We start from the raw sequence: 10657 nt of genomic DNA, 5'->3' as shown, positions 1-10657 counted from the left end.
CCACCTTCACCAAAAATCTAATAGGATAAGTATCCTAAGAAATTTGGGAAAATTAGAGATAGAGGGCTAGGATGCAAGATGCCATAGAGTATATAAGGGAAAGAGATTCTCAGATAAAGGCGGATCCAGCGAGAAGTAAAAAGAAAAGCGATAGAGAGAATAATAATTGAGAGAGTGTGAACAGTATTTGTAACAATCAAGAATATTGTCCTTGAGCAAGTTTGTAAAGATTGATTCATATATTAAAACCTTAGGCTTGTGGTCTTTCTTTCCCTATCTGTGTTCTCAGGCGACCCAAACTTGTTTATCTCACTCTCTATACAAATATTTATTGATTTTGGTCGGATTTAGGGACTCAAATATCACTATTTACGGTAGGCTTAGGCTGCCTAACTTTGTGTTTTTTTTTGTTGTCATTTTTTAGGTTCTAACTTCGTGTTCTTACTTCTCTCCATACTCGTGTAGTACCTGTTCACCTTTTTCCCTACCTTGAGCGTTTGTCTCCTTCCCTTCGCCGATCGATCTACCTTCCTGTGACTATACCCTTCATTTTCCTTCCCCTCCCGCCCTAAACAGCCCCTGTCCAGTGTAGTTTTCTGCTCCCACCCCATCCTCTCTTTCTTCCTGTGGTTAGGTCCTCCTTTGTTTCTTTACTGCCACTCTGTTTTTTCTCGCCCCCTTTCGCCGGCATGGAGGTCTCCGACCTAATTGGCCAAACAAAGGGAATATCTTGCCAAGAAATCAAACTAGAGCTCCCTCCAAGACAAACTGATACCAAAAGTGCTGAGTTCATTCTCCTAGCTAAACTCATCACTTCTAAACCCATCAACCTCAACATTGTCAAAGACGTGACCTTCAAGGCCTGGAAACCGACATACCCACTAGACATTAAACGCCTGGATAAAGAAGTTTTATGTTTTCCTTTCGGCATGAAGTGTTGGATGATGGGTGATGTGTCAGGATCTGTGGATAGGGCCTCCAGGTCAGCTGTTTCAAAAATTTTGTTTGTTGTGCCCACTGTCATGCTCTATTCCACTACCTTGGTTGTGTCGTGTACTATGTCCTTGTCTGCACTGGCATTCTCTTCCCACGTGCCTTGGATGTGGTCAGTTGGGCCCTTGCATATCGGTTTGGACGGTGGTATCGCCTCACTGGGTGTTGTTGTCGCCATAGAGCTAGGCGGAAAGGGGCACAGGTTGGGCAAAATAGGGGGTTTGTCCAAACCCAAGCCTGGTGGACATTCATCATTTTCAGCTCTAAGCCAGGGTCAAGAGGCTCTGAACATGGGCCTCGAAGGGCTGGGAAGTAGGAACGTTTCAGATTGGCATCCTTTCTGGTCATGTCCCAGTATGCCACAGTTGTAATAGACATCAGCCAACGTCTCATATTTGATTCCTATCCAAAGGTCTCTCTTGTTTGGTCGAGGCAAGAACATGCCTGGGATAAACTTGACTCCATCACCAGGAGGTTTTGGTGGAAGCCCAAGGATCAAGATGGCAAGTTTCTTGCTTGGAGAGCCTGGGGCAAACTCTGTTTTCCAAAGAGAGTGGGCGGTCTTGGGTTTAAGAAAGCCAAGGATATAAACAATGCATTCCTTGCAAAGCTTGCTTGGATGGATAATTGCATTGAAGCGTGATAGTCTCTGTATGCATATTCTGCGAGCAAGGTACAAAGTCAAACATAACTGGCTAAGGATTGATCCCCCTAAGTCAGCCTCCCCAATCCGGAAAGCCATTGAAAAGGCCAAACACATTGTCATCAAAGGTGTTTGTTATGCTATTGGAGATGAGGCTGCTGTGGATGTTTGGCAAGACCCTTGGGTCCCTTGGATTCATGGATTCATACCAAGTCCAAGGGACAAAATTTTTCCCTAACTTCCTATTAAGGTGTCCCTGCTCATCCACCACGAGCTGCATTGCGGAGAGCTGCATTGACAAACCTTCTGCTAAAGCTATCCTAGCTATCCCAATCCCTCTAACGTCCAAAGCAGATGAGTTAGTTTAGGTGCTAGACTCAAAGGGAGTTTTCTTAGTAAAATCAGCTTACCTTGCTTCAAACCCCCAGTTCAACACGCCAGTAAGCCCAAATGTGAACTGGAAGAAGTTTTGGAGCATAAAAGCCCCAGAAAGGTTAAAAATGTTCCTTTGGAGGTTATGTGTCAATGCCCTCCCCACCAGAGATAACCTTATCAAGCGCATGAACATTGCTGATACAACTTGCCTACTCTGTAACGAATCTGAAGAGAACCCTTGCCACCTCTTCCTTCGCTGCCCTGTTGCCAAAGCCCTATGGTTTTCTGCGTGTTGGGGTTTTAAAGCCGAGGACATCACTGCAGTGTCATCAGAAGACGTGGTCAACATTGTACTCAACCCACCTAATGCGCTCTATAATGCCAGAGAACAATGGAAGGTCTCTCTAACCATGGCCATAACCTTAAAGGAAATTTGGCATCTCTGAAACTTTGTGCTGCACTCAAATTCTCCCTTGGACCTGCATGTTTTTGTTCAACTGATTCAGAGAAGATGCCATGAATATATGGTGGTGTGCCCCATATCCCTTACCCAACTAGTGCCTCATGATCCTTCACGATGGACTCCACCACCACCGGGCTGCATAAAACTCAACGTTGATGCTGCCTTATCCAGCTCCAAGGCAGCCGTAGCAGTTGTTGCAAGGGAGTGTTGCAGCCACATTTGTGGTGTTTAGGCCAAAACCATCTCCCTCCGTTCACCACTCCAAGCTGGAACTGAAGCAATCATGTGGACTGTCCAGATTGCTTTAAAGGAAGGTTGGACCTATGTTTCTATTGAGGGGGATTCTAAGACCTGTATGGATTCTCTTTCTCCTCTTAAGGTTGAGCTGGAGTGGTTCATTTGAATCACCATCTCCAACGTGCTTGAGTTAGTAGAGTCTTTGGCTAGTTGTTCATTTGTTTGGGTTAGAAGGTGTTGTAATGCTGCAGCACATGTAGCTGCTAAATTTGCTTTAAGTTCTTTTTTGTCTTTCCTTTTCTTCAAGGATTATCTTCTCCCAGCGATTTCTGCTGTTTGTAAGGAAGAGTCCCAACTTTGCTCCTCGTTTTTTTCTAGCAGTAGATTGAAGCTTATCAAAAAAAAAAAAAACTTCGTGTTCTTACGTCAAATAATGATCCCTAACTTTTATTCTATATTTTAAAAATTCCTAACGTTTCATGATTTTTTTTTGTTACATGTCAAAATAAAGTGATGTTGCTAATGGATGACACGTGTAAAATGTAAACTATAGATTACTATTTTGTTCCAGCCATTACAACCAGTAATCAACCTACCATTTAAGATTTGTTGTAAAAATATTGTGAAAATGTTGTGGACATGTCATTTCTTAAATGTAAAATATAAAAATATAATTTTTATGCCAACTGGATGGCACGTGTCAAGTGAGTTGCCATATGGTCTTAATTAAAAAATAAAAAACAAAACAAAATAAAAACAACCAAAAATCTGAAATACTTTGATCGTTGATCGACATACCTGGTAGGGTATGGTTCCCAAAGAAGAAGCACTACTCTTCTGATCTGAATCTGGAACCTTCTCATTCAGCAATCGGCGAAAAACGAAAAAGAAGCTTAAATCTGTGTCGATCTCAGGTTCAGGTAAATCCACATTACTCTCATTTTGGTATTCAATCAAACCCCATATTATTAGTATTATTGCTGGTGCTGAAGTTAGTTTAAAATTGCTTATTTTGAACTTTTAAATTGGCTCATTGCAATCTTAGAAATGTCCTTTTGCAATTTCTAAACCTTAGATCGGAATAGCGGATGAACAACCCCACATTCACAGTGTTCAAATCTTTGAAAGTTGAAACTGAAAATCCTGTCAATCACTACCACATTCACATGCCTAGTCTTTCCGAGTATTGATTAGTTTTACAAAATTTGTTCCAACATTGCGTGTGATTTAAGGTTGTATGAACCTTTGGTAGCTGAGAAAATTTTTTTAGTGGTTGAGAAATTGCTTTGTTTTATTTTTTGCTTTGCTTTGGCTGAAAAAATTGATTCCCACCAACTGCTCGATGATTTGCCTCTTTGAACTCACATGAATTTCTGTAAACTTGGTACACATTGTTAGTTCCCTATATTAAAGCTGTAATCATGACATTTAGTTTTTAGAGGAGAAGTATTGCCTTCTGATTTACCTTTGTGGTTGTTCTTTGTTGGGAACAAATTCTTTTATGGTTGATGAACCAGTTGATTCTTGTTCTCAAGTCTCAACCTAGTTTTTGCTTTTGTTTTTTTTAATAAAGGCCATGTGGCATCCTAGGTGGTATCAAAATTAATATTTTAAGGAAAATGCTGATGTGATGAGTGGTTATTAGAAAGTAAAAAAGTGATGTTAGTAGTGGTCCTAGACGAGAACCAATAAGAATTTGCCACATCAATAGTTTGTGGTTGTAGTATTACTCATATTTTAATATCACCGTTAACCATGTTAGATTTTTTCATGTACCATTTTACAATAGGACTATTTTGTTGTTGTTGATAAGTAACAACAGGGACTATTTTGACACAATACCAAAAGATTAGGAACTAAACTAATACATTTGAAACCATTGAGGACCCTTTTGAAACATGGGATAAAGGTCAGGGACCAAAATGGTAATTAAAATAATAAAACTTTCTTCTTTTGGTTAAATAGTGTCCGCCGAAAGCTTTAAGGCACTATAAGGAGGATTGGATCTGATTTCAGTATTCGGCTTGATTGGAGTCTGGGAGTGAGCTAGACAACAATGGGGCTACTCAGTATAATCCGAAAAATCAAGAAGAAAGAGAAAGAAATGCGCATACTCATGGTGTATGTATTGTATACCTACAAACTATTGTTCTCATTCATATGTATTTAATATATACTAAAATGTTGAATACTTGGCAGTGGGCTTGATAATTCAGGGAAGACTACAATTGTCTTGAAGATCAATGGAGAGGACACCAGCGTTATCAGTCCTACACTGGGCTTCAACATCAAGACCATCACCTACCAAAAGTAAATCTTTCTCAACTGCTTTATCTAATAATATATATTTCATGTCTGTGTGTGTCTTGTGCCTGATATCGTTGCGAAGATACGATAATTATAATTTGGGCAAGAGGCAATATATCATACAGTTAGTGGGGATCAAATTATAATGTTTTCTCTGCTCCCTTTCATTGCTTAAAAATCTCAGCCAAATGAATGGAAATGATATTTGATTTTTAAGACAGATTTTATACCTTGTTATCTTGTTTATTTTTTGATTGGGTGTGTCTAAATCTCTCGAGAAAAGCTGTATTCATCTTAAATTTAATGTGGTGGTTAACTTTTTCACATGAAATTTGAAGAAATTTTGTTTTATAAAAAAAAAAAAAAAAAAACTCTAATTCATCAAGTTCTAGGACTTTATTGGGTATTGTGTTATTGTTTTGAGTTGATATAAGTTTTCATCAATATTTAGAATATTGAAATTCCAGGTTATGTGACTTTTGGCAGGTATACTTTAAATATATGGGATGTTGGGGGCCAAAAAACTATAAGATCTTACTGGAGGAACTACTTTGAGCAAACTGATGGTTTGGTATGGGTGGTTGACAGTTCAGATCTTAGACGGTTAGATGACTGCAAAATGGAACTGGATAATCTTTTGAAGGAAGAGGTATGTATCCCTTATCAAATTGTCTATTCACATGCATAAAAGGTGAGTCATTTGGAGCATATTTTATCCTGTGTGGTTACTTATGTTCTTTTAATTTGCTTCTCAGTTGAATGTTTGTTCATTCATTCATTTACACTAGATTGAATAGAAGCTCTCCCTCTCTCACTCTCTTGAGATGCCTCTTAATTTTGAGAGACTGAACTGCTAATAGTGAGCCACTAAACTTGTCTTAAGATCTTTTTTTGTTGGTTTATTAACCATGAACCAACCATTAACATTAGGATGCATACCTTGAAGTGTCTATACTCTAATCCTTGAAGAGAGTGGTTAAGTTATTTTATGTAATTTGTCTTTCTACTTCATAAACCAATGAGTTTGGAGGAAAGTTCCTCCAACCTACAATTGGCAACTGAAATGAGTATCCTCATGTATTTTAGTTACATGACTGATTTAATAGTCATGTGACCTTTTTTAATGAATAATGTGATTTAGTACACATGGATGATCTTTTGACTTGCCATGTAATGGATTGTAGGAGGTTCCTTCAACTTGGTTTGGTGGAAGACTTTGTCCTAAAAGCAATTCTTTCTAATTGTTTTTCTTTTTTGGAATGCAGAAATTAAAATTTGAATGGTAAAACCTTTTCGGCAAAAATTAGAAAAAGACAGTTCTCTTGGACTTCTAGCCTTTAATTCTTGTTCATTTTTTGAACTTGTTAAAAAAAGCTAACATGTTTATTCATTTGACAGAGACTTTCAGGAGCATCTTTACTAATACTGGCAAATAAGCAGGACATAAAAGGTGCCCTTACCCCAGAGGAGATTGCAAAAGTAAGGCTGCTGTCTGAAAACAACTTCTTGCTTATATTGTCAAACATGGCCCTTGTTAGAATGCAAATTAAATATTGTAAACTTGACATTTGATTTCTCAATGACTCAAAGTACATTTGTTTGTCATCTTAAGTCCTCAAATTTGTTTTTTGTTTGTTTTTCATAGCCATAGATTGTCTTCTTGCTATTCACAAAATTTCTGTACAGATGCTATGTCCCTGGTGAAACTGGTTCTGTCGTATGAGTTCTTTTTCTTTCTGTCAAAAAATCTGTGCGGAAAACTTTGCATACACTTAGATTCATAACTCATTTTAGTGTGAATCCAAGTTTGGAATCTGAGCTTGAACTTCACATATAAACACATTTATGCTGGATATCTTTACATAGATGTCTGCGTTTGGTGCATTATTCCATGTAATACTTGTATCGATGCTTTTATATTTGTTTTTATAGAAGAAGAATGTTATTCTAATATTCTATAATGGTTTCTTTTTTTGGTAGAATCTAAAATGGTTATTATCATACTTTAACAGGTATTGAACTTGGAAGCCATGGACAAAACCCGGCACTGGCAAATTGTGGGCTGTAGTGCATATACTGGTGAGGGGCTGCTTGAAGGATTTGATTGGTTGGTCCAGGATGTAGCCTCTCGAATTTATGTGCTTGACTAATGCGTACTTGGGAGTCATTTTTCGTTGTACGACAATATCAAAGCATTCATGGAAGCTAAAATGGATTTATTCTTAGCATATTTTCTGTCTAATGAGAGCATGTATATCTTTGTTTACCCAAATCATCATTTAATGCATGAGAAATTTCCAAATGTGACTATGGCAGCAAAGTGGAATTTTGGCGCCTTTTTCAGAGAGACATTACATTGACAATCTACAAACACACATCAAATTTGGGGAAAATTTCCAGATTTCAATTCATAAAAACAAGCATGCATTTTCTACTGCTTTGCCCTAATAACATCAGAATGTTGTATAAGAGTCATGGCACAGCACCAGAATGTTGACACAAAGGGCTCAGCTTATCAAATTGAGGTATGAAGATGGTATATAAATGAATTTGACTAACTACTCGTGAGATGAGAAAACATCTATAGGTTTAGTCATTCCTCTAGAAGGTTGGCAATAGGTTGGGCAACCTGTTAATCCAGAACAAACCATATATCAAAAAATGTTCTTTTAAATTTTTTTTTAAAAAAAACTAATATTTTCCCTGTGAATCTTGGATGATGTTTCTTGATAGTTTTTCAATTCAATATGGTTAGCTGATGCTCTGGTTTTAACTTCCCTCGGTTTTGATAAACTTCTAAATAGGTTCCTCATTTTCGATTTGAACGAAATTTGATATGCATGTTAAGAACATAAGGAACATGAAATTCAAAGGTTAGATTTTTAAAATCCACACCTAAAAAAAAGATATATGATAAGTTTGAAGGGTTTTTCTCTAAACTAGTTTGGAGAGAAACTTTGTTCTTTTCCAAATGGAGACAACCAGAGAGATGGTTCACAGTTTGACCATTCTTGCTAGTCATTGATGGGTCTCTTTACTCTCCTAAATGACAATAGGATCAAGAATTAGTTTGAAAACTCTTCCTACGAAATTACATGGAGATGTTTCATTATAACAACAAAAACAGTAATAATAACGTCTTGAATTGAAGCAAAGTCTCCGAACTGATTCATAGAAAGTTGGATCCAATATTGCAAAGCTCTTAAACTAGTTCAAGAAGCACCAGGCTGGAAGAATTCTCAATTCTTTGATTTGAACTCGGGCCAAACCCGTCTTTGCAAAATGAGGCAATATTATGTCCTACCATGGGTTACTATCAAATATTCTCCAACACAATCATTCTCTTTGCGATCATTTTGATTTCTTTCCTTGCTTCTTCTTGATAACTTCATCAACATACATTATACCCTTGCCTTTGTACACTTCGGGTGGCTTACAGCTACGAACAGCAGCAGCAAACTGGTGCACTCTATGCTTGTCAATTCCAGTGCAACAAATTACATTGTTTTTGAAGCAGAACACACGTACTGCTGGAGGAACAGTCAGTTCAACCTCATGGCTGTATCCCAATTTGAGAAATAAGAGACGTCCTTCAGCTTCAGCTCTGGCTTTGTACCCAACACCCACAATCTTAAGAAAGCGAAAAAATTTGGCTTCCATTAAGATTAAAGTGAAACGATCACCTCAATTCTGAGAGATAAACAAGAGGCAGTTGTGAAGAAAATTTAAACAAAAAAGCATTAGCCAAAGGAACCACAAACTATAGCCTACAAAGCAATATTTATGTTTTAGCATTTAAAAAATCTTTATTAAGAAAAGATAAGTGGGAATCTTGAAGGAACATATCTTTTCTTTCTAAAAGAGGAAGTAATAAGTAAAACAGTAAGTGCATTAAGCTTTCAAAGCCTTCTTTTTTTTATCTTCTATCACTACTAAAGCCAGTTAGCATAATTTCATTTCAAAACGTAGAAACTGATTTAGATTTCTATTATTATTTATTACCCAATATCTTTTCCCAACTCTTCCTCAGAAAACAAACAGAGCATATGGTTTTGAACCTTTCTTCAAGGTCTTTGACTTCCATTTATACATATTTAAAGCTGTATTGCTCTATTTGATAGCTAAAATGATAAAATTCATTTACTCTCAAAGAAAATTTCACTCTCACATCACAAAAATGCTGGAAGTTAATCAAAATTGATTTCATCTCTTTTATATTTTATTTTTTGGTAAGTATCTCTTTTATTACTGTATCTTGGCATCCAATTTAGCATCACTCCAACACCAAATAGTTAATGCCCTGTTTAAGCACCCAAAATTTGTAGGAAAAAAAACCCCTCTCCCCCCCCCCCCCCAAAAAACACCCTTTTATGAAAAAAAAGAAGGAAATCCTAAATTTCCATTTCCTTTCCCATTTATTCTCAGCATCAAAAAACTACACACAGATTTAATAACCATGATGTATTCAACTCAGCCACAGCAAAAAAATTTACTTAGGGTGAGTATGTGGATTGATTCATTCGGCCTTCACGGCTACGTGCTTATACATGCCTTAGTTCCTAATCCATACTCAAAACCCCATCATAATTCACACTAAAACTACCACCTTTGAAATCAACAATTCAAGTCCAAAATTCTTAAAAAGTAATAATCAAATACATCCCCAACATAAACAGCAACAAAACCCCAAACTTCAAGCCATTCCCATTGGCTTCAGCTTCATTCACACCCAATTCTTTAGCCAAAAAAAAAAAAAAAAAGCAAAAACGACTTCCCAACAATCCACACACCTTTATTAGAACTGAATCCCTCATAATCCAAAAAATTGCATTATCAACTTTCATTCTATTACATTATTCCTTACCCATCAATCTATAAACATAAGCATATCCATTGAGAAACTTTAGATATTATTTTGGTTTTTATATCACTCTAAAATTCTGGGAGATTTATGTAATGTGAACAATACTATTTATACAAAAAGAAATTTTTATTAGGCTTGTTTTAAAAACTATGTTCCTAAAACTGTAGTTGGTTATCAAATCAGCCTAGTCATGAACTAAAAATCAGAAGACAATTATGTAGCTCCTCGTTCGGATCAAACGGCCATGATTTCATAGGATAAGCAATTGGAAAGTAGAGAGAGAGAGAGAGAGAGAGATAGAGAAAGCACACCTGAGTAGTCTTCAACGTACCAGATCAGAGCCGAGTACGTCGTCGTTCGTGCACCGGAAACGAAAATTACGACCCACTACTGTTGTTTTTACTTTGTTTTCATTCATTCCTCATGTCTAATATTTGTCCCCCTGTTTGGTTGTAGGGGCTCGTAATCCGACCAAGTGCTTAGGGTGTTCTAGGGTCTGAATAACTATCCTTTTTTTCTTTTCTTTTTTTCCTGAATAACTATCCACTTCTTCTATTTATTTAAATTTTATAATTTGATTGTTATGATATGGAGTATATTTTACTCTTTTTTTTTATTTTATTTTTTTTATGAAAGTAACAAACATTGCTACTAATAATTGAACTACAAGTCTCTTGCTAAGTGGCAACAAAGTATCTACTTAGTTCTAGGGCTATAGAAATAAAACAAGTAAGATCATTCTAAGTAACTTGGGATATTGTACTGTTATCTTGAT

The 10657-nt window shown here is 36.7% G+C and overlaps 2 protein-coding genes across 3 annotated transcripts; one reads left to right on the top strand and one right to left on the bottom strand.

Moving 5' to 3' along the window:
* Positions 1–3286: 3286 nt before the first annotated feature.
* On the top strand, positions 3287–7320 carry LOC142623390 (ADP-ribosylation factor-like protein 2). Of its 2 annotated transcripts, none has more exons than XM_075796795.1 (6): positions 3287–3631; positions 4677–4832; positions 4911–5021; positions 5505–5667; positions 6417–6497; positions 7031–7320. In XM_075796795.1, the coding sequence occupies exons 2-6, from the start codon at positions 4768–4770 to the stop codon at positions 7166–7168; spliced, it is 558 nt and encodes a 185-aa protein (XP_075652910.1). In that variant the 5' UTR covers positions 3287–3631; positions 4677–4767; the 3' UTR covers positions 7169–7320. The 2 variants fall into 2 exon arrangements, with proteins under 2 accessions (XP_075652910.1, XP_075652911.1); XM_075796796.1 differs by having other exon boundaries at positions 3454–3631; positions 4728–4832.
* A 751-nt stretch (positions 7321–8071) lies between these two features.
* Positions 8072–10331, bottom strand: LOC142624022 (large ribosomal subunit protein uL6m-like). Its single transcript, XM_075797518.1, has 2 exons — positions 10194–10331; positions 8072–8708 (listed from the first exon to the last, which is right to left on the bottom strand). The coding sequence occupies exon 2, from the start codon at positions 8676–8678 to the stop codon at positions 8370–8372; it is 309 nt and encodes a 102-aa protein (XP_075653633.1). The 5' UTR covers positions 8679–8708; positions 10194–10331; the 3' UTR covers positions 8072–8369.
* Positions 10332–10657: the final 326 nt, after the last annotated feature.

Source organism: Castanea sativa, chromosome 2 (assembly GCF_040712315.1).
Source record: "Castanea sativa cultivar Marrone di Chiusa Pesio chromosome 2, ASM4071231v1".
NCBI classification, from domain to species: domain Eukaryota; kingdom Viridiplantae; phylum Streptophyta; class Magnoliopsida; order Fagales; family Fagaceae; genus Castanea; species Castanea sativa.
The sequence above is the reverse complement of the archived record's forward strand: the minus strand, read 5'-3'. Positions and strand labels throughout refer to the sequence as shown.

What these genes read in the sequence shown, in the direction of transcription:
- LOC142623390 (XM_075796795.1), top strand. Translation starts at nt 4,768, where the DNA reads ATGGGGCTACTCAGTATAATCCGAAAAATCAAGAAGAAAGAGAAAGAA. An exon ending in GAAATGCGCATACTCATGGT is followed by an intron (nt 4,833 to 4,910) that starts GTATGTATTGTA and finishes AATACTTGGCAG; the next exon opens with TGGGCTTGATAATTCAGGGA. An exon ending in ATAATCTTTTGAAGGAAGAG is followed by an intron (nt 5,668 to 6,416) that starts GTATGTATCCCT and finishes TTCATTTGACAG; the next exon opens with AGACTTTCAGGAGCATCTTT.
- LOC142624022 (XM_075797518.1), bottom strand. Translation starts at nt 8,678, where the DNA reads ATGGAAGCCAAATTTTTTCGCTTTCTTAAGATTGTGGGTGTTGGGTAC.